Below are 27,683 nucleotides of genomic sequence, written 5' to 3'. Positions count from 1 at the left end.
ATCGCGAGATCTTGGCCAACAACCTCCTTCCCTCAGTAAGAGCATTGGAGATGGGTCGTGGCTGGGTCTTCCAGCATGACAACGACCCGAAACACACAGCCAGGGCAACTAAGGAGTGGCTCCGTAAGAAGCATCTCAAGGTCCTGGAGTGGCCTAGCCAGTCTCCAAACCTGAACCCAATAGAAAATCTTTGGAGGGAGCTGAAAGTCAGTATTGCCCAGTGACAGCTCCGAAACCTGAAGGATCTGGAGAAGGTCTGTATGGAGGAGTGGGCCAAAATCCCTGCTGCAGTGTGTGCAAACCTGGTCAAGACCTACAGGAAACGTATGATCTCTGTAATTGCAAACAAAGGTTTCTGTACCAAATATTAAGTTCTGCTTTTCTGATGTATCAAATACTTATGTCATGCAATAAAATGCAAATGAATTACTTAAAAATCATACAATGTGATTTTCTGGATTTTTGTTTTAGATTCCGTCTCTCACAGTTGAAGTGTACCTATGATAAAAATTACAGACCTCTACATGCTTTGTAAGTAGGAAACCCTGCAAAATCGGCAGTGTATCAAATACTTGTTCTCCCCACTGTATATACATATATACATACATACATACATTGTTGCTCTAGTCTAGTCTAAACCCGCCTACACCAATGAAGTGTACTCATACTTGAGTAAAAGTAAAGATACCTTCATAGAAAATGACTCAAGTAAAAGTGAAAGTCACCCAGTAAAATAATACTTGAGTAAGAGTTTAAAAGTATTTGGTTTTAAATATACTTAAGTATCAAAAGTAAATGTAATTGCAAAAATATACTTAAGTATCAAAAGTAAAAGTATACATAATTTCAAATTCCTTATAGGCAAATCAGGCACGATTTTCTGGTTTAAAATTTTTTTATGGATAGTCAGGGGCACACTCCAACACTCAGACATAATTTACAAATGAAGTATTTGTGTTTAGTGAGTCCGCCAGATCAGAGGAAGTAGTTATGACCAGGGATGTTCTCTTGACAAGCGCGTGAATGACCATTTTCCTGTTCTGTTAAGCATTCAAAATGTAACGAGTACTTTTGGGTGTCAGGGAAAATGTATGGAGTAAAAAGTAAATTATTTTCTTTAGGAATGTAGTGGAGTAAAAGTTGTCAAAAATATTACTAGTAAAGTAAAGTATAGATACCCAAGAAAACTACTTAAGTAGTACTTTAAAGTACTTAACACCTGTGCACCAATGACCTGACAGGCCTAATCATCACAAATACATGACTCACTCATTTGCTTCTGCTTATATCTGGAGATTTTCTTCTCCCACAAAGTAATAAAGTGGAATATCGTCTGTTTTCCTCAGATCCCCCTTGGCTCATACCCAAATGAATACATTGACGCGGCTGATAGATACTTTGACGTGACCAAGCAGATGATGAAGCACTTTCAGGCAGAGTTGTCCTACCTCAGTGAGTCAATCATTGAGAGGAATTCCACATTTACAATACCTTAGAACTACCTGAACCCTGCCGAGATGGAGAATAGTGTATCTATGTGAGCCAGTTCATGCTACCATTATGATTGAGCATGCAAAGATGCTCGCAAGCCCTGTAGTACAGGGTGTGGTGTGTCCAAGGAATATCCCCTGCTGCCAATGACCAGAGCTATGCAAATCTATTACTAATTATGAGCATTCAAGTGAACATTTTATTTAACCTTTGGAGAGATGGAGAACGTAAATAGACTCCATCTTGTCTTCTTCGATCTCAATGACCATGTATTATTGCACTTCCTCTCAAGTTAACATGTGGTAGTGAGCAGCTTTATGTACTTTTATCAAATAAATCAAAAAGTGTGTCTGATTCACTGAAGCGCTATAGTGCTGATAGAAAAAATAACATCAAAGAGCTATACAAACACAAGGAAGATCATGAAAGGTGGTATTAAAGATTAATTTTATTAAACAGCAAAAAAATCACATGCATTGTTGGGACATCTCCATGTGACCACGTGTGACTTCTCTTCCTTTGTTTTGTGTGTTGTGGTCACTTTCTGGTCCAACCCACTGGTCCTTCAAGTACAGTTTGCACATATCACATATTGATCCCCCCAAATTCATTTAAATTAGGATGCTTTTGGTACATTGGTGTAAGAGTGACCAGGGACTTGCACATTTCATTAAAGTGCTAGCATAACTCTTATGGGAAAATGGTGCGATATGGAAAAAAAATTGCTCATCCCATGGCTATGACTGAAAGGCAAGACAGTGAAAATATTTATATTTCTTTCTATGTATGGTCAGTATCTGTCCAAGAAAATCATGTTACCAAAATAGGGGCACGATTTAAACACCACCAAACCATGCAAGTTAAATTGTTAAATAGTACTGATTTACATCTCGTATGGATACACTGCAGGTCAAGAAACCTACTGTATCCGTGTGTCAAGCAGATCAAGTATTATTTCATACATTATGGCTCTTCTCCGTCAACCGTCATACAACACGAGACACAGGGAGAATCTCAATTGCATACTGCTGGCGTCCTCTCCTCGCCTCAAAACCCATTGGATGAGAAAGCCAGAGGTCCCTCCTCTCTGACCTTCTCCGCCAGAAGTATGCAATTGAGATTCTCCCTGTGTCCCGTGTTGTATGACGGTTGAAGGAGAAGTAGTATGCAATTGCGATTCTCCCAGTCTTTTTCAATATAAAAAATACATGTAACGTCAAAACCTATAGTATTAAATTACACAGTGTAGCTAACAGAGGTTAGGTCATGTGTTGCTCCTGGAGTTTCAAGACTGAGAGGAGGGATCTGTCTCTGGCTGTGCACATGGAGGGCAGTGGAACGGCCTCCATCTTGCGCTCGACGGTGTTGTAGCGGCACTTCCTCAGGTGGTCGGACATGCTGGAGACTTCGGCGAACCGCCACTCACTAACGGGGCTGAAGGCAGTGCTGAATCTCCACACCTGCCCGAACGGAACAAGAGAGCATTGATAAGCGGCAAGAGAGTTCAATCCAGTAGTATTAGCCTATACATGCGATCATTTAAATGGGATATAGGGTAAGGGATTTAACATCAGTGCTATTGTACATGTCAGTGCTGAAATAAGAAGGCCCTATGTGGTGGCAGAGGCACTCTAAAATCCTAGACCGAAAATGTAAATCCTCAGATGGGGATTGTAAATATGGCTATAAACTATAATACCCGCGGTCCAAAAGGCAAACTTTTGCACATCTTATACCTGGTGGCAAAGTTTCAGCCAACAAATGTGAGTTATTTACCCTGTCTTTGATCTGCCATGAGAAGGTGCCGTTTGGGTACTGCCTCCTCGCCCACCGTAGTTCCACTATCCCCCGGGACTGCAGAAGGCTAGCACACACGTCCCTCATGGTCTGCGACACCATGGACAGCTGGCACAGGCTGAAGCCGTCTAGAAAGCGGGCCACATGCTGCAGCACCTCAAAGGGAAGCCCACTGAACTGGTCTGATTGGGACTCGCCCAACGGTTCCCCCCCAACGGGGCTGGGCTGCACCCCGAATGACCGAAGGTTCCGGTCGTGGATGACCTTTGACCCCTGGGATGAGGGGCAGAACCTGCGCTGGGAGTAAGTGCAGCCGTAGTAGGCCAAGGGACAGCGGTGCTCCATCCAGCCGTTGAGGCCCGCGTGGATGTCCTCGTGGACGTTCTTGAAGTGGGAGGAGTACTCATCCCTGCGGAACAGCTGGCCGCAAACGAAGGAGAACATTTGCTGGAGCCGATTACATGGCATGTTCCGGATCTGTGGAACCTCCTCTAGAACCAGGTCCAGGCGGAGGGTGCGGAAGGGGCTGGGGTAGGAGAGTTGGGGCGCGTGGTCGCAGGCAGCCGCAGATGCCACGTCGCCCACCCTTGTGCTGGTCACCAAGATGGCCGCTGGGAAAGTGAAGGTCTGCGTGCCGAAGTCGACGTGGAAGCCGTCTACGTAGGTCGTTTCAGAGATTCTGCGGCACTTGCGGGACTCCTCAAGGCAGAAGAGGAGGGCTGCGGTGATCAGGTCAATCTCCCCCAGGCCCATGGGGTCGTCCTCCTGCTCCAGGTCTGACGTATCCACCGCTTTGTCCTCCATTTTGGGTCTAAACCTAACCCGGACCCTCCGTCCGTTGGACAGAGCAAACTGGCCCAAGCCTCTGAGCAACTGGTGGTTCTGGAACTTCCTCTCCAGCCCTCTGTCCTCTAGGACCACGTGGCTGGCCCTGTGAGCAATACCCTGGTTGATATGCAGGGGTGGTGCTAGTGGAGGGTCTGGGTGAGACTGGGGTTGTGGCCGAGACCCACAGGACCCCTGAGGCACAGGTGACGGATTCAAGTCATCTTGCACCTTGACTGGGCATACTGCTTCACTGGAGGACCAACTGGTTCCAGGCTGTTGCTGGTCTGCTGAATCTGAACCTAGGCTCTGTCCATCCATCCCCTCAACACTCTTTGAGGCCACACATAAAAGCTCCATCTGCATGTTTCCATCGGCAACGACGTTCATGGCAACCTCACTGTCGGTTCTGCTGACCACTTTCAGCGGTCTGACTGATGACCCTGCCTCAGCATCTTTCATCTCAACGTTCATTGAGTCTGAATCTTCCAATTGGTGGGAGCTGCCGTTAGGCTCCGCCTGCGGGTGAGAGGGGGCTCCGTTGATTGGGTCTGTGTATTTGACTGTGTTGCCGAGGTCACCCAGGGCTGTTACCAGGCTCCTCCTTAGCTGGACTGTAGCCTGGTGGAGTTGGTGCAGCTGTCCGTAGCATTCCTTCAAATCCACACCCTCAGCTACAGGACCTTTGGCCTCCAGCCTGTTGTGAAGCAGCAGCTCCTCGTTCCTGTCACTGCTGTTCTCCCTACGCTGAGGCTCCAGCACTGCTCCTCCGTTGATGTTGATGCGTTGCTCTGTGTTGTTGTCAGAGCTGTTAGCGCTGCTGAGGACGTCCAACGCGGCAGCAAGGCTCCTCGCCGTCTCCACCGTGGCCTCGTACAGCTTGCTATACCGCTCCTCATTCAAACCGTTTATTCCGTTGGCAATTTTATCCTTCGCTGAGCCAAGTGGTGGTGACTGCGTTGTCAATGGTGGTGGTGACTGCGTCGTCAATGGTGGTGGTGGTGACTGCGTCGTCAATGGTGGTGGTGGTGACTGCGCCGTCAATGGTGGTGGTGGTGACTGCGCCGTCAATGGTGGTGGTGGTGACTGCGCCGTCAATGGTGGTGGTGGTGACTGCGCCGTCAATGGTGGTGGTGGTGACTGCGCCGTCAATGGTGGTGGTGGTGACTGCGCCGTCAATGGTGGTGGTGGTGACTGCGCCGTCAATGGTGGTGGTGGTGACTGCGCCGTCAATGGTGGTGATGACTGCGTCGTCAATGACGGTGATGACTGCGTCGTCAATGACGGTGATGACTGCATAGTCAATGACGGAGATGACTGCATAGTCAATAACGGAGATGACTGCATAGTCAATAACGGAGATGACTGTGTCGTCAATGACACCGATGATGACACAGATGTGGCAGCTATAGGGTCAGCCACCACCAGCACAGCAGCGTCCGAAGCAGTGTCCTTCTCACTCTCGCTCTCTATGGCGACAACAGCTGGCTGTCTTTCGACTGTGGGCGCCATGGCGACCACCTTGAGGGACTCGATCAGCGTGTGTTGGTCCTGCAGGGCGAGCGCCATGTCCAGCTGCTCTGTCTCCTCCACCCCCCAACTCAGGCTCTCGTATGAGGTGTAGTCCAGGCAGCTGATCGGCCACCTGTTCCACTCCATGGTGCAGCACACCACGCCCGCTGGACACACCTGCAGGTGCGCGGGAATCCGTGTCCGCACCAGGGTGGCAGGGCAGCCAAAGCCACTGTTCAGGCAGGGCACCCTCTCCAGGGGGCAGAGGAGGCGGTGCTCGGGTCCTTTGCAGGTGTGGAAGATGGCCCCGCAGACCAAGGGGCAGGTGACCAGGTCACAGGAGATACCAGGTTCAGGCCTGGTCATGCACCTCTGACTCAGGCAGGTCACACAGTGGATATGTTGCAGCTCCATCTTTAAGAAGGTGGGGAGTGGAGTTTCTGGAGGGCTCTAAGGTGGAGCAGGGAGTGGTGGGCCAGGGAGGGTCCGTAACTCTGTGAGGGAAAAAGAGACAATATACACAGGAATTAATGAATTCATTTTGATTCTTGTGTAATAGAGTAATTTTTCTACACAAGTCATTTCAATTTGGGTGAAAAATAACAAACCCAGCCATTCATTAATTGTCAAAATCATGCAAGTAGCAACAGTATCAATGAATCATTTGGATAGGAAAATGGGTTATCTAGCTTAGCTCAGTTCAATGCCTAAACTAAGAGAGAGCTAGCTTAGCTATGTTGAGTCATTGTAACACCAATAGCCTAATAATAACTTGGCTGACCAGCTACTTAGCCTAAGTTAGCCGCTAGCTAGCCAGCTTTGTCAGCAAAGGAAAACAAGCTAGCTAGCAAGGTTCAGCTTGATAAACCAAAAGAAAACCTAATGAATGAAGAATACTATTTGAGTGACTAATTTCAGACTGGCCATGCTGATGTTGAGATTCAGTGTAGCTGTTAAGACAACTCCTAACATAGCAAGAAGACCGTGTCGCAGGCTGAGCGACGAAAGAGCCACTAACTTTCAGCTGTCCCATGAACAACAACTGAGCAAGAAACTTCAATTATTGGCTAATTACCGTGGCGTTGATGTGACTATAGTAATCCAGCTACTTGTCCGTTTACTTTACAGAGCTACAAATGGATGTAAACTACTTTTTTTCTATACATTTCTCCTCTTGTTTTTCAATCAACCTCCCTTTGCGTTGTCTGCGGCTGCTCCTTCTATTCTAAACTGAGAGATGATCCTAGGGATGTGTGTTCCCATTGGACAATGGTTGTCATGTGGGTCGGTGATCCTTCCTTCTTCTGGAAGTTTGCTAGCTAGGTCCCAAAAAAAGTATACATCTTCAACCTAGGATGTTTGGCCTGTGAAGTTTTCCTCAAACTACCCGTATTCCATCGCTAAGTAACCTCATACCATATCTTCATACCACTTTTTGATATTAGGTAGTAATGCGATTATTAATTAGCAACTTAAAATTAGCAACTTGTATCATTTTGATATCGTGTAAGAGTAGTGAATAAGTTGTCATATGCTGAGGCAGTGAAGAAAGTAGAGGAAGATGGGTCAAGGGGGAGGAGTGGTGAGAGTAGTAGATATGTACCAGTACAGAGGGATAGGCCAACAAGTGATATGTTTCAGTAAGATTGGATTTTTAGCATTTATAGCAATGGTTATTAATTGTACTGCAGGGATGGAACGTAAGTCGAAGAAAATTGAGGTTGTGGTGGCAGTTGCAGAGAGGTATTTGGGTGTGCGAGACTTGACATCAGAAGAGTTACAGGGTGTGTTAAGTGGTTATGTCCCATCCTTTCAGGTTGAGGGCATGAGATAGGAATAAATAGATGTAATAGTGGAGTAGGTTGGTGTTAATTTGTTTTTTGTTTATTACATTTCTTTGAATTTGTGAGTGTAGTGTTAGATGGTAGGGTATTTCTTTATTTTTTATTTTTCAAGCAAAATATAAGGGAGTTGTACTCCAGTCTAGTAGGTGGCGGTAATGCAACATATTGGATGCCAACCGCCGTTAAACTCATCGAAGAATAATAATTTTGATCTGGTTTGCTGAGACGCTACTTGATGTGGTCATCACGCAGCAGTCACGTAATGAGAAAATAGTCAACATCCGATTCTGGAACGGGCATGGCTTTTTGCAATGTCAATTGCACAAACTAAAAAAAATGCATGTCGAAATATCAACCTACCGATAAATACATTCAGTTCGAAAGATTAAGAAAAATTAAAGGCTAGACCTACACGATAGTAATGAATGCAGCTTTCTATAGTCTTGAGAAGGAGTCTGTCTTCTAGTCGAGCTAGCTAGCGTTAATTCAGGAAAGCCAGCAGCCCAATTGCAGACTTCCATTGTCAAATCTCCACAGAATAGCCTATTGGATTTAAAATAAATCTTATTCTATCTTATTTTGTTTACTAGCGGTATACCAGACCATGTTATAAGTAAAACCACCTCCAGGGAAGCCATTTCCATCAGAGCCTTGTGGTCACTGCGTTACATTTCTGCCTGTGACTGCAAGTCATATTTGAGGTATATGGTTATTGTATGACTTGGGGTTGTTGGTTATAGTTTTAATATACCTTACATTACAGAAATAATGCACACTGCACCCAAAGGAAATATCTGAAGTTGATATATTGCGGGAAGTAGTATGACTACTGTTAGCTCAAGGGACGAAGTGCTCTTTACCTCTCCTCTAGTCACCTGCTACTTCAACTCCTGGATGTGACCCTAGACTCATACAATTTAAAGCTAAAAACCCAGACAAATCTATAGCTGTGAAGTATGTTGTCTCCAGATGGGCAGAGGTCAAGCAGAAGGAGGCACATTTGCACTAATGGCCTGCTACAACGCTGCTGCAGATGCTATACCATCCAGCGTCATCTTCAAAGGGTCAGACCAAATGTTAAAGTCTAACCTTGATGAAGTGTTCCAGCTTACCCTGATGAAGTGTTCCACTATTCATCTGAAAGTGGGAATTTGGACAAAACGGTTTTCAAAAGGTGGTATAATAATTGTTTGAGATTTGCTGCTTGTGCTGATTGTCTAAGGAGAAACAGATCTGCTGGACTCTGATATTATTATTATTATTATTATATTATCAATGAAGCAGGCAGAGATGGTGTTATATTGTTCCGTATCTACCTGCCACCTGACTTTCCCTTTGGGCTCTTCAAGGCTGAGTTTTCCAGGGATGCTTGTGACATCCTCCCTCCTTATAGGGACTTTGTCCCTAGGCACATGGTTGCCACAGTGTTGAAGCAGACGTATGATGCTTTTGAAACTGAGAGGACTGTGAAGGATGGGTTCAGGAGGACTGGTATCTTTCCATTTGACCACCATGTCATGGCTAGGTCTGTGTGGTGTGGGAGGGAAAAGATGAGGCCCGAGGTCGGTGCTGCTGGACCCTGTGATGATGGGCCAAAGGAAGAACAACCTGAACTTAGTGTGTCTGTGACAGACTATGACAATAAGAAGGCATTAAAGGCAAGTTCTCTATAATAATTACTTTGAGTCTCGGAATATCCCATGATTAATTTACACAAAATTAATATAACGTCATGTCACCATTGTACATGTTGATCTTTTGATTTACAGGCGGAATCTGATGCCAAACCGGTGCTGCCTGGGTCGTCTCTGCCAGTTTCTCTGCCATCAGAGTCTGTTGTGAAGAAAGAGGAGATATTAGATGTGGTGGTTAAAAAAGAGGAGGAAATTAAGGAGGAGGAGTTGAATGTTGTGTCAGACATATCCACAGTAGACCTTCATGTCACAGACTCCAATGAGGTGACGAAACAGAACTGCCCAAATAGTAATGCCAATAATCAATATTAGATTATCATTATCAAGGGAAGACTATCATGCTCCACTTTTCATATACCCACCCAGATCACAAGATTTTATTTTTTATTTTATTTATTTCACCTTTATTTAACCAGGTAAGCCAGTTGAGAACAAGTTCTCATTTACAACTGCGACCTGGCCAAGATAAAGCAAAGCAGTGCGATAAAAACAACATCACAAATTTACATATGGGGTAAAACAAAACATAAAGTCAAAAATACAACAGAAAATATATATTCAGTGTGTGCAAATGTAGCAAGTTATGGAGGTAAGGCAATAAATAGGCCATAGTGCAAAATAATTACAATTAGTATTAACACTGGAATGATAGATGTGCAAGAGATGATGTGCAAATAGAAATACTGGGGTGCAAATGAGCAAAATAAATAACAATATGGGGATGAGGTAGTTGGGTGGGCTAATTTCAGATGGGCTGTGTACAGGTGCAGTGATCGGTAAGGTGCTCTGACAACTGATGCTTAAAGTTAGTGAGGGAGATAAGAGTCTCCAGCTTCAGAGATTTTTGCAGTTTGTTCCAGTCATTGGCAGTAGAGAACTGGAAGGAATGGCGGCCAAAGGAGGTGTTGGCTTTGGGGATGACCAGTGGGATATACCTGCTGGAGCGCATACTACGGGTGGGTGTTGCTATGGTGACCAATGAGCTAAGATAAGCAGGGGATTTGCCTAGCAGTGATTTATAGATAACCTGGAGCCAGTGGGTTTGGCGACGAATATGTAGTGAGGGCCAGCCAACGAGCGCATACAGGTCACAATGGTGGGTAGTATATGGGGCTTTGGTGACAAAATCGATGGCAATGTGATAGACTACATCCAATTTGCTGAGTAGAGTGTTGGAGGCTACTTTGTAAATGACATCGCCGAAGTCAAGGATCGGTAGGATAGTAAGTTTTATGAAGGCATGTTTGGCAGCATGAGTGAAGGAGGCTTTGTTGCGGGGCGGGGGGGGTAAGTTGCAGCGGAGGGTGCAGAGCTGGTGACCGGGGGGGCAAGTTGCAGCGGAGGGTGCAGAGCTGGTGACCGGGGTAGTGGTAGCCAGGTGGAAAGCATGGCCAGCCGTAGCAAAATGCTTGTTGAAATTCTCGATTATTGTAGATTTATCGGTGGTGATAGTGTTTCCTAGCCTCAGTGCAGTGGGCAGCTGGAAGGAGGTGCTCTTATTCTCCATGGACTTTACAGTGTCCCAAAACATTTTGGAGTTAGTGCTACAGAATGCAAATTTCTGTTTGAAAAAGCTAGCCTTTGCTTTCCTAACTGCTTGTGTATATTGGCTCCTAACTTCCCTGAAAAGTTGCATATCGTGGGGGCTATTCGATGCTAATGCAGTACGCCACAGGATGTTTTTGTGCTGGTCAAGGGCAGTCAAGTCTGAGGAGAACCAGGGGCTATATCTGTTCTTAGTTCTGAATTTTTTGAATGGAGCATGCTTATTTAAGATTGAGAGGAAAGCACTTTTAAAGAACAACCAGGCATCCTCTACTGACGGTATCCATCCAGGATACCTGGGCCAGGTCAATTAGGAAGGCCTGCTCGCTAAAGTGTTTTAGGGAGCGTTTGACAGTGATGAGGGGTGGTTGTTTGACCGCGGACCCGTTATGGACGCAGGCAATAAGGCAGTGATCGCTGAGATCCTGGTTGAAGACAGCGGAGGTGTATTTAGAGGGTAAGTTAGTCAGGATGATATCTATAAGGGTGCCCATGTTTACGGATTTAGGGTTGTACCTGGTAGGTTCCTTGATAATTTGTGTGAGATTGAGGGCATCTAGTTTGGATTGTAGGATGGCCGGGGTGTTAAGCATATCCCAGTTTAGGTCACCAAGCAGTACGAACTCTGAGGATAGATGGGGGCATTCAATTCACATATGGTGTCCAGGGCACAGCTGGGGGCTGAGGGGGGTCTGTAGCAAGCGGCAACAGTGAGAGACTTATTTCTGGAAAGGTGGATTTTTAGAAGTAGGAGCTCAAACTGTTTGGGCACAGACCTGGATAGTATGATAGAGCTCTGCAGGCTATCTCTACAGTATATTGCAACTCCACCCCCTTTGGCAGTTCTATCTAGACGGAAAATGTTGTAGTTGGGGATGGACATTTCTGCATTTTTAGTGGCCTTCCTAAGCCAGGATTCAGACACTGCTAGAACATCAGGGTTGGCGGAGTGTGCTAACGCAGTTAATAACTCAAACTTAGGGAGGAGGCTTCTGAAGTTAATATGCAAAAAAACTACGCTTTTTACGGTTACAGAAGTCAACAAATGATAGCTCCTGAGGAGTAGGAGTGATACTGGGGGCTGCAGGGGCTGGGTTAGCCTCTACATCACCAGAGGAACAGAGGAGGACTAGAATAAGAATACGGCTAAAGGCTTTAAAAACTGGTCTTCTAGTGCGTTGGGTACAGAGAGTAAAGGGGGCATATTTCCGGGCGTTGTAGAATAGATTCAGGGCATTATGTACAGACAAGGATATGGAAGGATATGAGTACAGTGGAGGTAAACCTAAGCGTTGGGTAACAATGAAAGAGATGGCATCACTGGAGGCACCGATTGAGCCGGTCTCCGCGTGTATGGGGGGTGGAACAAAGGAGCTATTTGAGGCAGTTTGAGAGGGACTTGGGGCTTTACAGTGAAATTGTATAATAAGAACTAACTGGAACAGCAATAGGCAAGGCATATTGACATGGGAGAGAGGCATAAAGCAATCACAGGTGTTATTCGAGAGAGCTTTGACAACAACTGGTAATGGTGATGAAAGTTTGGGCTGAGGCTAAACAGATAAACAGGACAGGGTACCGTGTAAAGGAACAGTCCAGCAGGCATCAGCTGTGCAGCTGAGTGATCATAAGGTCCAGTGAACAGCAATATGTGAGTCCGAGAGCAGTTCGAATTGGTGCTACAGCACAGGCTAGCAGGAAGCACGGCTGTTGTTTGCGTGTGCTAGCGGGCCGGGGCTAGCAGATGGATCTGCAATGGGAAGCCTGTTGAAACCACAGACGATTACGTCGGCAGACCAGTCGTGATGGATCGGCGGGGCTCCGTGTCGACTCTAGGGTGTCCCGTCCGGTTGACAGAGAGGTAGATAGCCGGGAGATGGGCCTGACTCGAGGCTAGCTCAAGGCTGATTAGCCAACAACAACATCCATTTGGTTGCAGCTAGCTAGTTGCGATGATCCAGAGTTAAAGGTCCAGTGATTCAGTGATTCCGGCAGAAAAGATGCAGCTTATAGTTCAATTGAAGTGCGTTTGTCATTGCTATTATGTTAGCAGTTAGTACTTAGCAGTTTTATATCGAAGCCTTCATAATGCTTCTGTTTTGATGATTTAATTGCAGTAGTTTCCGAGAGATCACAGCCATGACTCCATTGAGAGATGGGATGAGACTTCGGGCCCTGACGATATATCGGAAGCGTCCCAGGAGATGACAGACGATTCTTCAGACTTATCAGATGGACCTGATGAATTGTTTGACATCAATTACATTTTCTCTGCAGATTTAGAATACTTTAACGAAGAAGAAGAGGTACTTATCATTTGGCCTGATATGGAACAGAATTCCAAGGCCAACAGCAGAAGTCTATTGTAAAACGGGGAGAATGTAGCCTCTGTTCATACACATGTGTTTATCTCTGTTTTGCTGCAGTTACCTGAAACTTCACAAGCTGTGAGAGAAAAAGCATCTTCAAAGTCGCTGCTGCCAGAGAAACAGTCACATACGCTCTTATCCAGAGCGACTTACAGTTAGTGAGTGCATACATTATTTATTTTTTAAATACTGGCCCCACGTGGGAATCGAACCCACGACCCTGGTGTTGCAAACGCCATGCTCTACCAACTGAGCTACATCCCTGCCGGCCATTCCCTCCCCTACCCTGGACCAATTGTGCGCCACCCCATGGGTCTCCCGGTCGCGGCCAGCTATGACAGAGCCTGGATTCAAACCAGGATCTCTAGTGGCACAGCCAGCACTGCGATGCAGTGCCTTCGACCACTGCGCCACTCGGGAGAGTACAGTCACCTCATGGTGAAACATTCCCAGTTGCACTAATGGGCCCAATCCAAGTGGCTAACCACAGAAATACAGGTTAGAAAGGTCTCATTTAAATGTTTACCTCATTTATGCCTTTACTACAGAGATACTACACATTTTATATGTTCTCTCCATTTGATATGAATATGACTTGGCCTATTAAGCCACTCTTTCAGTATAACGCATGCTAGATTTTTCCTGCTGCTCTAGTTCATGATCAAACACGTTTTAAGTTGTTTTTGAATAACCCCAAAACATGGGAGGCCTACGCCTGCGGTAATAATGAGAGCGATAGAAGAAACAATAGCAAGATATCGAATGAGAAATTTTAACAAACCTTACAGTTCAGCAAAGCATTATAATACAGAAATGATGCATGCACGCGAGGCCGGAAAACAAATACTTCCTTGCCGTTGCAAACCAAACGACCAAAAGCCTAATCCTACTAATTAAATATCATAAAAGCATTAAGACAATTAAAATAATGAAGATTATTTTCCAAACTATCCTAAAGTTGCAGCTTTTAAATTGGAATAATAATGAAAGTCAAAGTCTATGCTATTCTCAATCAGATTGATTTTGAACGACCAATATTTTAGGCCACAAGAAGAGAAATTGAGCAAACCAAGATGGAAAAATCGAATGAGTCAAAATAAAATTTTGGCAACAGCTGACGAAAGCTTATTAAATAAATGATACGTAGTTGGCCTAGGCCGATTTTCCATATTATTCTAGCAATGTGCAACCTACAACGCATATAGTAGCCTAGGCCTAATAAGAGCGGAGGATGAGACAAAAATGTGAATCAGTTTATAATTATCCAGTTCTGAGGACAGCACAGTTGCTCTGCAGCCCACAATGATTTACTACAACCCATAAGACACACAACCAGCGAGGCTCGTTGACTGTGTCACTTGCGCCCTCTTCAGCACACAGACACACAGAAAGGCGATGCAACCTGGTCTCAGAGCATTTCGTATTATTCTGTATGTAAATCAATGCTTTTAATTTTGTATGATATGTTACGTTTCGTATGGTATGTATTAACTTGTGATTACAATTTGTATGATATGTTACGAATTGCAAGAATGTTGCTAAATTTGCAAAACTAATGATATGTTACGAATTCCAATTTGTTGTTGCTTTGGATAAAGGGTTAAGGTTAGGGGAAGGGTTAGCTAACATGCTAAGTAGCTAAAAAGTACTAAATAGTTGCTAATAAGCTAAAACACTAAAGCTGTCCGTGATGGGATTCGAACACACAACCTTTCGGTTGCTAGTCGTTCCCGGTTGCTTGACGTTAGCTAAAAGGGTTAAGGTTAGGGGAAGGGTTAGCTAACATGCTAAGTAGTTGCAAAATAGCTAAAAAGTACTAAATAGTTGCTAATTAGCTAAAACTGTCCGTGATGAGATTCGAACACACAACCTTAAATAAAATGTTCTTATTTACATTTACGTAATTTAGCAGAAGCTCAAATCCAGAGCAACTTACAGTAGTGAGTGCATACATTTTCATATTTGTTTGTGCTGGTCCCCCATGGGAATTGAACCCACAATCCTGGAATTGCAAGTGCCATGCTCTACTAACTGAGCCACACGGGACCACCATAACAAACGTAATATTGCATACTAATATGAGTGTTTACTATGTTACGTGTAGTCTATGAGACTTGGCTGGATAGCCGGATAGGCCTACTAATTATAGCATACTATTTTGAGTGTTTACTATGTTATGTCTAGTCTATGAGACCTGGCTGGATAGCCGGATAGGCCTAGGCTACAACACATTTATTTCGTGCCACAGCTCCACCAGAGTGGAATAGGTCAATCGAAAAGATTTGGCTCCACTCAATATATTTTGTCAATGTCATGATTCCTCTCGTCCCTCCCATATTTGTATTTGTATTTATTTTGGATCCCCATTAGCTGCTGCAAATGCAGCTCTTCCTGGGGTCCAGCAAAATTAAGGCAGTTACACAATTTTTTTAACATTACAATACATTCACAATAGATTTCACAACACATTAAGTGTGTGCCCTCAGGCCCCTACTCTACTACCTCATATCTACAACACAAAATCCAAGTGTACATGTGTGTATAGTGTGTATGTTATTGTGTGTGTGTGTATGCATGTGACTGTGCCTACGTCACAGTCCCCGCTGTTCCATAAGGTGTATTTATATCTGTTTTTTAAATCTAATTTTACTGCTTGAATGAGTTACTTGATGTGGAATATAGTTCCATGTAGTCATGGCTCTATGTAGTATTGTGAAGAGATGTCTGGTGGCATGTCTTGTGTGGTATGGATGGGTGTCCGAGCTGTGTGCCAGTAGTTCAAACAGGCAGCTCGGTGCATTCAACATGTCAATACCTCTCACAAATACAAGTAGTGAAGAAGTAAATCAAATCACATTTTATTTGTCACATGTGCCAAATACAACAGGTGTAGACCTTACAGTGAAATGCTTACTTACAAGCCCTTAACCAGCAATGCAGTTTTAAGAAAAGTAAGAGTTAAGAACAATATTGACTAAATAAACTAAAGTAAAAAATAAAAGAGCAACAATAAAATAACAATAACGAGGCTATATACAGGGGGTACCGGTACCGAGTCAATGTGCGGGGGTACAGGTTAGTTGAGATAATTTAGGTCATATGTACATGTAGGTAGGAGTAAAGTGACTATGCATAGATAATAAACAGCAAGTAGCAGCAGCATAAAAAAAAGGGGAGGGGGGTCAATGCAAATTGTCCGGGTAGCCATTTGATTAGCTGTTCAGCAGTCATATGGCTTGGGGGTAGAAGCTGTTAAGAAGCCTTTTGGACCTAGACTTGGCGCTCCGGTACCGCTTGCCGTGCGGTAGCAGAGAGAACAGTGACTAGGGTGGCTGGAGTCTTTGGCTATTTTTAGGTCCTTCCTCTGACACCGCCTGGTATAGAGGTCCTGGATGGCAGGAAGCTTGGCCCCAGTGATGTACTGAGCCGTACGCACTACCCTCTGTAGCGCCTTGCGGTCGGAGGCCGAGCAGTTGCCATACCAGGTGGTGATGCAACCAGTCAGGATGTGCTCGATGGTGCAGCTGTATAACTTTTTGAGGATCTGAGGACCCATGCCAAATCTTTTCAGTCTCCTGAGGGGGAATAGTCGTTGTCGTGCCCTCTTTACGACTGTCATGGTGTGTTTGGACCATGATAGTTTGTTGGTAATGTGGACACCAAGGAACTTGAAGCTCTCAACCTGCTCCACTACAGCCCCGTCGATGAGAACAGGGGCATGCTCAGCCCTCCTTTTCCTGTAGTCCACGATCATCTCCTTTGTCTTGATCACATTGAGGGAGAGGTTGTTGTCCTGGCAACACACTGCCAGGTCACTGACCTCCTCCATGTAGGCTGTCTCATTGTTGTCGGTGATCAGGCCTACCACCGTTGTGTCGTCGGCAAACTTAATGATGGTGTTGGAGTTGTGCTTGGTCACGCAGTCATGGGTGAACAGGGAGTACAGGAGGGGACAATCTCTCCTCCACTTTGAGCCAGGAGAGATAGACATGCATATTATTAATGTTAGCTCTCTGTCTACATCCAAGGGCCAGCCGTGCTGCCCTGTTCTGAGCTAATTGCAATTTGTGGCACCTGACCACGACTGAACAGTAGTCATTTAGCAGACGCTCTTATCCAGAGCGACTTACATGAGCAATTAGGGTTAAGTGCCTTGCTCAAGGGCACATCGACAGATCTTTCACCTAGTCGGCTCGGGGATTAGAACCAGCGACCTTTCGGTTACTGGCACAACGCTCTTAACCACTAAGCTACCTGCCGCCACTAGGACCTACCTCGTTGATAGTGCTGTTAAGAAGGCAGAGTAGCGCTTTATTATGGACAGACTTCTTCACATATTAGCTACTGTTGTATCAATATGTTTTGACCTTGACCGTTTAAAATCCAGGGTTACTCCAAGCAGTTTAGTCACCTCAACTTGCTCAATTTCCACATTATTCATTACATGATTTAGTTGAGGTTTAGGGTTTAGTGAATGATTTGTCCCAAATACAATGCTTTTAGTTTTTGAAATATTTAGGACTAACTTATTAATTGCCACCCATTCTGAAATTAACTGTAGCTCTTTGTTAAGTGCTGCAGTATTTCAGTCGCTGTAGTAGCTGATGTGTATAGTGTTGAGTCATCCGCGTACATAGACACACTGGCTTTACTCAAAGCCAATGGCATGTTGTTAGTAAAGATTGAAAAAAGTAAGGGGCCTAGACAGCTGCCCTGGGGTATTCCTGATTCTACCTGGATTATGTTGGAGAGGCTTCCATTAAAGAACACCCTCTGTGTTCTGTTAGACAGGTAACTCTTTATCCACAATATAGCAGGGGGAGTAAAGCCATAACACATACGTTTTTCCAGTAGAAGACTATGATCGATAATGTCAAAAGCCGCACTGAAGTCTAACAAAACAGCCCACACAATATTTTTATCATCAATTTCTCTCAGCCAATCATCAGTCATTTGTGTAAGTGCTGTGCTTGTTGAATGTCCTTCCCTATAAGCGTGCTGAAAGTCTGTTGTCAATTTATTTACTGTAAAATAGCATTGTATCAAGTCAAACACAATTTTTTCAAAAAGTTTACTACGGGTTGGTAACAGGCTGATTGGTCGGCTAGTAAAGGGGGCTTTACTATTTATAGGTAGCGAAATGACTTTTACTTCCCTCCAGGCCTGAGGGCACACACTTTCTAGTAGGCTTAAATTGAAGATATTGCAACTCGAAAAGTTAGTAGTAGTAGTAGGTTTAAATTGAAGAAACTGCAACTCACTGTTGGCTGGGCTCCCTGCCTGTGCCTTTAAACCCCTACAACTCATCCAGAACGCTGCAGCCCGTCTGGTGTTCAACCCTCCCAAGTTCTCTCACGTCACCCCGCTCCTCCGCACACTCCACTGGCTTCCAGTTGAAGGTCACATCTGCTACAAGACCATGGTGCTTGCCTACGGAGCTGTGAGGGGAACGGCACCTCTGTACCTTCAGGCTCTGATCAGTCCCTACACCCAAACGAGGGCGTTGCGTTCTTCCACCTCTGGCCTGCTGGTCCCCCTAAAGCTGCGGAAGCACAGTTCCCGCTCAGCCCAGTCAAAACTGTTCGCTGCTCTGGCACCCCAATGGTGGAACAAGCTCCCACACGACGCCAGGACAGCAGAGTCACTGACCACCTTCCGGAGACACTTGAAACCCTACCTCTTTAAGGAATACCTGGGATAGTATAAAAGTAATCATTCTACCCCCCACAATTTTTTTTTTTTAAATAAAAAAATACATACACATTTATAAATAAATAATAATAATAATAAATAAATAAATAACTATATATATATATATATATATATATATATATATATATATAAAACAAATGAAAATTAAAAATATACTCAAAAAATAAAAAAATTAAAGAATTTGAAATTGTAAAGTGGTTGTCCCACTGGCTATCATAAGGTGAATGCACCAATTTGTAAGTCGCTCTGGATAAGAGTGTCTGCTAAATGACGTAAATGTAATGTTATGGCAAATAGGAGTGGCAATATCGTCCGCTATTATCCTCAGTAATTTTCCATCCAAGTTGTCAGACCCCAGTGACTTGTCATTGTTGATAGACAACAATAATTCAAATTACAATGCTTGTCTTTCATAATTTGGTCAGATATACTTGGATGTGTAGTGTCAGCGTTTGTTGCTGGCATGTCATGCCTAAGTTTGCTAATCTTGCCAATGAAAAAATCATTAAAGTAGTTGGCAATATCAGTGGGTTTTGTGATGAATGAGCCATCTGATTCAATGAATGATGGAGCGGAGTTTGCCTTTTTGTCCAAAATGTCATTTAAGGTGCTCCAAAGCTTTTTACTATAATTTTTTACATCATTTATCTTTGTTTCATAGTGTAGTTTCTTCTTCTTTTTATTCAGTTTAGTCACATGAATTCTCAATTTGCAGTACGTTTGCCAATCGGTTGTGCAGCCAGACTTATTTGCCATTCCTTTTGCCTCATCCCTCTCAACCATACAATTTTTCAATTCCTCATCAATCCGCGGGGATTTAACCGTTTTTACAGTCATTTTCTTAATGGGTGCATGCTTATTAGTAACTGGGATAAGCAATTTCATAAATGTGTAAAGTGCAGCGTCTGGTTGCTCAGTTGGTAGAGCATGGCGCTTGCAACGCCAGGGTTGTGGGTTCGTTTCCCACGGGGGGCCAGTATGAAAATGTATGCACTCACTAACTGTAAGTCGCTCTGGATAAAATGTAAAATGTAAATTACACACCACGGACCAACAAATATTATTTACACCAACAACATGTATATAATTTAAACACTATATTAGGCCCAGCCTTTGGAACTGGGGTTTTCCTAGACTACATCCGATGGATTTGGATACTGCTTTAAAGCACATTTCTGCAGCATTAGTAAAGATGTGATCAATACGTTGATGATTTCATTCCTGTGCTGTTTGTACAGTGGGAAAAAAAAGTATTTAGTCAGCCACCAATTGTGCAAGTTCTCCCACTTAAAAAGATGAGAGAGGCCTGTAATTTTCATCATAGGTACACGTCAACTATGACAGACAATTTGAGAAAAAAAAATCCAGAAAATCACATTGTAGGATTTTTAATGAATTTATTTGCAAATTATGGTGGAAAATAAGTATTTGGTCACCTACAAACAAGCAAGACTTCTGGCTCTCACAGACCTGTAACTTCTTCTTTAAGAGGCTCCTCTGTCCTCCACTCGTTACCTGTATTAATGGCACCTGTTTGAACTTGTTATCAGTATAAAAGACACCTGTCCACAACCTCAAACAGTCACACTCCAAACTCCACTATGGCCAAGACCAAAGAGCTGTCAAAGGACACCAGAAACAAAATTGTAGACCTGCACCAGGCTGGGAAGACTGAATCTGCAATAGGTAAGCAGCTTGGTTTGAAGAAATCAACTGTGGGAGCAATTATTAGGAAATGGAAGACATACAAGACCACTGATAATCTCCCTCGATCTGGGGCTCCATGCAAGATCTCACCCCGTGGGGTCAAAATTATCACAAGAACGGTGAGCAAAAATCCCAGAACCACACGGGGGGACCTAGTGAATGACCTGCAGAGATTTTGAGTGAAAACCTCCTTCCATCAGCAAGGGCATTGAAGATGAAACGTGGCTGGGTCTTTTAGCATGACAATGATCCCAAACACACCGCCCGGGTAATGAAGGAGTGGCTTCGTAAGAAGCATTTCAAGGTCCTGGAGTGGCCTAGCCAGTCTCCAGATCTCAACCCCATAGAAAATCTTTGGAGGGAGTTGAAAGTCCGTGTTGCCCAGCGACAGCCCCAAAACATCACTGCTCTAGAGGAGATCTGCATGAAGGAATGGGCCAAAATACCAGCAACAGTGTGTGAAAACCTTGTGAAGACTTACAGAAAACGTTTGACCTGTGTCATTGCCAACAAAGGGTATATAACAAAGTATTGAGAAACTTTTGTTATTAACCAAATACTTATTTTCCACCATAATTTGCAAATAAATTCATAAAAAATCCTACAATGTGATTTTCTGGATTTCTTTTTCTCATTTTGTCTGTCATAGTTGACATGTACCTATGATGAAAATTACAGGCCTCTCTCATCTTTTTAAGTGGGAGAACTTGCACAATTGGTGGCTGACTAAATACTTTTTTCCCCCACTGTAACTACCCTGGTAGGTTGACTGATAACCTGCACCAGGTTGCAGGCACTAGTTACAGTTTGATGCTTTCTCTTGAGTGTGTAGCCTGATGAAAGCCAGTTAATATTTAAATAACCCAGAAAATATACCTCTCTGTTGATATCACATACCTTATCAAACATTTCACACATGTTATCCAGATACTGACTGTTAGCACTTGGTGGTCTATAGCAGCTTCCCACCAGAATGGGCTTTAGGTGAGGCAGATGAACCTGTAGCCAAATTATTCAACAGTATTTAACATGAGATCCTATCTAAGCTTTACAGATATGTGGTTCTGAATATAAACGGCCACACCTCCAACTTTGGCATTTCTGTATTTTCTGTAGATCTTATAACCATGTATTGCTACCACTGTATCATCAAATGTATTATCTAAGTGAGTTTCAGAGATTGTCAGAATATGAATGTCATCTGTTACTAGCAAATTATTGATTTCTTAAGCTACATATGTTAACGTGGGCTATTTTTTGCACTTCTCTTGGATGCTTGATTGTTTTTATTGCTTTACTGGGAAGCTTAGCAGAGGTAGACATGCTCATGTTATTTATGTTAGTGCAGGGTGAGCTGCACACAGTAGACTTCCTACTAGGGCACACAGCCTCAGTGCTAACAGTATCACTCTGGTTCATAAGCACATGATTACTGCATAGAATAGCTGTGGGATCAGCAGAGGTATTCAGGGCAGTAAGAGGGACATAAATTGGGTTACTTACATTGTGTCTTCCAACGCCCCTGGGATAATCTACATTTGCTGAAGCATTATGACAATTCAGCGACACAATGGTAAGGATTAAATGAGCTGGGCTTGGGTAATTGATAAGTCATTGTCTCAACGCAGCCTTATAATGCTGTGAAAGGATCCAGGAACCCAAATGATTTGGGTGGATCCCATCCTCCTTATAATACAAGCTTTGTTTCCAGAAGGTATCAAAATTGTCAATAAATGTTATACCCACAGAGCTGCAATAGTCTCGTAGCCAATTATGGAGGGCTAAAAGTCTGCTGAATAGTTAAATGCCACAATTTAGGGAGGGCAGAGGGCCATATATTATGGGGCGTTTGTTGGTGTCAAGTAGTGACCCAATCAGTTCTTTAAAATCCATCTTCAGCTGTTCTGAGCTGCCCTTCATAATGTCATGGGATCCCACATGATAGACTCAATTTCCTGATGCTGGTTTAAAATGTTTGGGAGCAGCTTATTGATGTCCTGTACTCATGCTCCTGGATAGCACAAAGGTTATGCTCCAGGGACTGAGACATTTCTCACCATTGAACTGCCCAATACAACGGCCGGAGAGGGGAATGGCGAAATCCGCCCATTCCCACCCCTCACACAATTCGTTGAGTCTTTCACGGGCCCACGAGAAGCAGGATAGCATATGTAGCATGCGAGCTCGTGCTAGCAGACTTTTGTTTGTAAAAAATTGAGATTGCCACTAGGGGCGATAACATCATCAATGGGCAAGCACAGAAAATGATTTCAGATCCCTCCAATGTACTTCACTAATTTTCAGTCACCCTTTTGGCCGTTGGTATTACAGACCTTTTGTTTTTTGGGGACAAGTAACTTCAGCTTTTGGACAAGTAAAAAATTTGTCAAGCCCTGACATATCCCTGTGTCAGTCAGAATACAATGCACATCCCATCTAACATGTTTCCCCTTGTAATCTCAAAGAAGGGGACTTTGTCTTTGTCCTAGGCCAGGTCAGAGCCAGGCGTGCTTTGTAGGAATTAGGATTAGGCCTGTGATTTAGAAACTATGTTACAATTTACGAATTTGCTGAGGAAAGAATATGATTTGATTTAATTATGTAATTTGATAATCAGTCTTGGTGGATGAGTCAGGTGACAGCTCAGATGAAGAGCCATTGGTTAAGATGATCAGGAAGCCTCCAATAGACTGCCAGCTGAGCGAGAGCGTGAAGACACTGCTGAAATACACAGACCTGGCGGATGTGACAACGAAGCAAATCTACAATAGAGTAAGAGGACATATATCCAACATTATTAAAATTGCCAGCTTTTACTTGGTTAAAATCACATGATGCACACCAGATGATGTAATCCTTCTCTCTGGATGATGTAATCGGAAACACTTATCTTCTTCTATCGCTTTTTACTACAAAACAGAAACCCGCTGTTGGGCTGGTGCTGGAGATGATGAATTTGATGTTGAAAAAGGGTGGAATTGTCCTTTTAAATATGTTTTTCTAGTTCATTATCTTACATTGTGTGCTCTCTCTTAGGTATTTGAGATGTACCCCCAGTATGACCTGTCTAACAAGAAGGACATCATCAAGCAGACAGTGAAAGAGGTGATTTCTTTACAACCCAGGGTTTTAATCAAGCCATATTCATAGCTTTGACAGATAACATTATAATCAATGATCTCAGGAAATCATAGTTGCTATTGTGACAAAGACTCTGGGATTCCTACATATGCCTTTCCAGGATTTTTTTATTTTTTTTTACATACATGTTCAGACTTTTAAATACTATTAGTTTTGTGAATAAAATATTTAAATCAAAATCAAATTTTATTTGTCACATAGATGTTATTGCGGGTGTAGCAAAATGCTTGTGTTTCTAGCTCCAACAGTGCAGTATATCTAACAATTCACAACAATACACACAACCTAAAAGTAAAATAATGGAATTAAGGAAGATATAAATATTAGGATGAGCAATGTCATTTCTTGTACTGTACTGATTTGGTTTATGGTGCCGCTCTCTACTGTACAGTGTACACACATTGCATTAATAAGCACTACCCAAATAAGATGTTGAGAAATCTCCACATAGTGAATTTTCATTGTGATCCACAGAATGTAATAGATGTTTACTAATCAACTGTAAATGACACACCTTTTGAGACTCAATTTGGGTTTGTTGTGGATAAGTACAGCAGATGAGACAAGGCAATTAGCTTGCCCAGCAGCCCTGCCCTTAGGCCCCACTGTTTGGAGTAATGCACCATTGCTCTCCCTTCATCTCCCCCTCCTCCAATAACAAGATGATGCATTTTCTTCATGAAAAAAAAATTTATGCACTCACTAACTGTAAGTCGCTCTGGATAAGAGCGTCTGCTAAATGACTAAAATGTAAATGTCGTCAGAGGCCATATTCCCAATCTAAGAGCAGACTGACTCACTCTTCATTTGCATATGATAATACAAATGTTTAATCCTTGACTCGTGTCCTCTTGACTAAGACGAAAGGGGGTTTCACCAAAAGAGCTGGCAGTATCTCTGGAACACTTTCTGGCATGGCAAGCAGAGGTGGTATGCCTACTATGAAATGTATCAAATGTTGTCACTGCTAGCTTATTCTAAAGGAACAGGGAAGGCTGTCAATGATAACAGTGCATAACTACCATGAATGAGACAGAATGTCCATATAGGGTTTTCTAATTTTGTGAGTGCTTTTCAATAACATAGCCTTTGATCAAATGGCCTCTGGCCTATAGATTCTTATTGACAGGAAATACCTAAAGTTCCCAACAACTTTTTAAAGTTTTGACTTCATACTCTGCAAACTTGCACTCGAACGGTTTTGTTAAAATGTTAGGTTTGCCAACAGCGTTTCATTGATTTAATTGACTGCTGTGAGTTTTCAGTTTGCTTTTAACGCTGCTGGCGGAGGGAGGCTACATTTCAGTAATCACTGCCGTGGTCCCGCCCATAATTAAACTACACAGCGGGTTTAATTTCATACACCGTTACAATGCGTCTGGTAGGCCTACCAGTCGCGGTGCGTGGGTAAGCCAAGCATGGTCAAGTAAGTTAATGTTTCCGACATTTTCGGACTAGTAAACAACTATTCATTTATAACCACAGAGAGTTACCACAATTCGCAAAGAAACAGGAGCTGCCTCCCCTATTCCAGCACCATTTCAACTTTAATATTTCAACATCATCAAATCACCTATGCTTAGTCTAATACAGTGACAACTAAAAGATACCAAAAACAATTTAGTCAATCGACGTAAGCTACACTGATATAAAATATAAACACAACATGTAACAATTTCAAAGATTTTACTGAGTTACAGTTCATATAGGGAAGTCCCTAAATTGAAATAAATTCATTAGGCCCTAATCTATGATTTTCACATGACTAGGAATACAGATATGCATCTGTTGGTCACAAATACCTTTTTTTTTTTAAGGTAGGGGCGTGGCTAAAAACAACAGTCAGTATCTGGTGTGATCACCATTTGCCTCATGCAGCACGACACATCTCCTTGCATAGAGTTAATCAGGCTGTTGATTGTGGCCTATGGAATGTTGTCCCACTCTTCAATGGCTGTGCGAAGTTGCTGGATATTGGCGGGAACTGGAACACGGTGTCCACAGGAGGTCGGTGGCACCTAATTGGGGAGGACTGGCTCATGGTAATGGCTGGAGCGGAATCAGTGGAATGGTATCAAATACATCAAACACATGGTTTCCATGTGTTTGATGCCATTCCATTTGCTCCGTTCCAGCCATTATTATGAGCCGTCCTCCCCTCAGCAGCCTCCACTGACGCTGTCGTATACGTCGATCCAGAGCATCCCAAACGTGCGCAATGGTTGACATGTATGGTGAGTATGCAGGCCATGGAAGAACTGGGAAATTTTCAGCTTCCAGGAATTGTGTACAGATCCTTGCGACATGGGGCTGTGCATTATCATGCTGAAACATGAGGTGATGGCGGCTGATGAATGGCATGACAATGGGCCTCAGGATCTCATCACGGTATCTCTGTTCATTCAAATTGCCATCAATAAAGTGCAATTGTGTTCGTTTTCTGTAGCTTATGTCTGCCCATACCATAACCCCACTGCCATCATGGGGCACTCTGTTCACAACGTTGACATCAGCAAACCGCTCGCCCACACAACACCATACACGCTGTCTGTCATCTGCCTGGTACAATTGATACTGGGATTCATCCGTGAAGAGCTCAATTCTCCATCGTGCCAGTGGCCATTGAAAGTGAGCATTTGCCCACTGAAGTCAGTTACGATGCCAAACTGCAGTCAGGTCAAGACCCTGGTGAGGACGCCAAGCATGCAGATGAGCTCCTTGAGACGGTTTCTGACAGTTTGTGCAGAAATTATTCGGTTGTGCAATCCCACAGTTTCTTCAGCTGTCCGGGTGGCTGGTCTCAGATGATTCCGCAGGTGAAGAAGCCGGATGTGGTATGTGGTTGTGAGGCCGTTTGGACGTACTGGCAAATTCTCTAAAACTATTTTGGAGGTGAGTTATGGTAGGGAAATGAACATTCAATTCTCTGGCAACAGCTCTGGTGGACATTCCTGCTGTCAGCATGCCAATTGCACGCTCCCTCAAAACTTGAGACATCTGTGGCATTGTGTTGTGTGACAAAACTGCACATTTTAGAGTGGCCTTTTATTGTCCCCAGAACAAGGTGCACAAGTGTAATGATCATGCTGGTTAATCAGCTTCTCGATATGCCACACCTGTCAGGTGGATGGATTATCTTGACAAAGGAGAAATGCTCATTAACAGGGATGTAAACAAATTTGAGTACAACATTTGAGAGAAATAAGCTTTTTGTGCATATGGAACATTTCTGGGATCTTTTATTTCAGTTCATGAAACATGGGACTAACATTTTACATGTTGCATTTATATTTTTGTTCAGTGTAAATATGATGTGGCTGTCCATGGTTCTGATTTCTGTGTGTGTGTGTGTGCGTGTGTGCGTGCGTACATGCGATCGTGAAAGTAGAAAAAACATGTTGACTCACCCTACTTGTAGAGAATGCCATCTTCCTCTCTTTCATGTTGACGAAACGGTCTATGACTCTGTCATACAGTACACAGTTGTATTTTTTTGTGTCCTAGGCTACCTGGCTAAAATTCTTGCTCGCTAGCCTAACTTGCTTTCATAGGCAAAGTTGAGCCAGCTAATTAACGTTAACCTTCTACATTTTGCTACATATTGAACTTCCATCCTCCCAGGCCAGGGGCACAATGTGTGAATTTATGGTTGGACCAGAATTGCCATTATAATCATTGGCCAGTATGGAGAATGAAGTAAAACTACAAGTCCAAATCCTTATCTCCATCCATGGTTAATTTAGGAAAGAACCAATTTTAGCTAGCCCCCAGGGGACAACAACACAACAAGATGCAACAATTCAAGTTGTTTCTGTCAATGACATTTGGCTCTTGATGTGACTGGAGTGAAGCCACATCCAAACTGGCTTCCCTTGACACTATTTTGGTGTGCCAGGATTGTTTAGAGTTGAGCTCACTCAGTTTAGCTCAATGATTGGCTATTATTTTATACTTTTTTTTATCAAGGGAGGCCATATGCTCGCTGGCTTCCCTTGCATTCAATGTTATGGGGGGCAACAATGCCATACTCTTTTTGACCAGACAGC

At 43.5% G+C, this 27,683-nt stretch overlaps 1 protein-coding gene across 1 annotated transcript; it reads right to left on the bottom strand.

Moving 5' to 3' along the window:
- Positions 1–1,916: 1,916 nt before the first annotated feature.
- On the bottom strand, positions 1,917–6,985 carry LOC121548699 (F-box only protein 30). Its single transcript, XM_041860228.2, has 3 exons — positions 6,701–6,985; positions 3,268–6,119; positions 1,917–2,951 (listed from the first exon to the last, which is right to left on the bottom strand). The coding sequence occupies exons 2-3, from the start codon at positions 6,037–6,039 to the stop codon at positions 2,751–2,753; spliced, it is 2,973 nt and encodes a 990-aa protein (XP_041716162.2). The 5' UTR covers positions 6,040–6,119; positions 6,701–6,985; the 3' UTR covers positions 1,917–2,750.
- Between the last annotated feature and the right edge of the window lie 20,698 nt (positions 6,986–27,683).

Source organism: Coregonus clupeaformis, chromosome 33 (genome assembly GCF_020615455.1).
Source record: "Coregonus clupeaformis isolate EN_2021a chromosome 33, ASM2061545v1, whole genome shotgun sequence".
In the NCBI taxonomy this organism is placed as follows: domain Eukaryota; kingdom Metazoa; phylum Chordata; class Actinopteri; order Salmoniformes; family Salmonidae; genus Coregonus; species Coregonus clupeaformis.
The sequence above is the reverse complement of the archived record's forward strand: the minus strand, read 5'-3'. Positions and strand labels throughout refer to the sequence as shown.

Excerpts from the sequence above, each read along its gene's own strand:
- LOC121548699 (XM_041860228.2), bottom strand. The coding sequence starts at position 6,039 with ATGGAGCTGCAACATATCCACTGTGTGACCTGCCTGAGTCAGAGGTGC. Across the intron at positions 2,952-3,267 it reads CATGGCAGATCAAAGACAGG|GTGTGGAGATTCAGCACTGC; the intron begins GTAAATAACTCA and ends CCGTTCGGGCAG.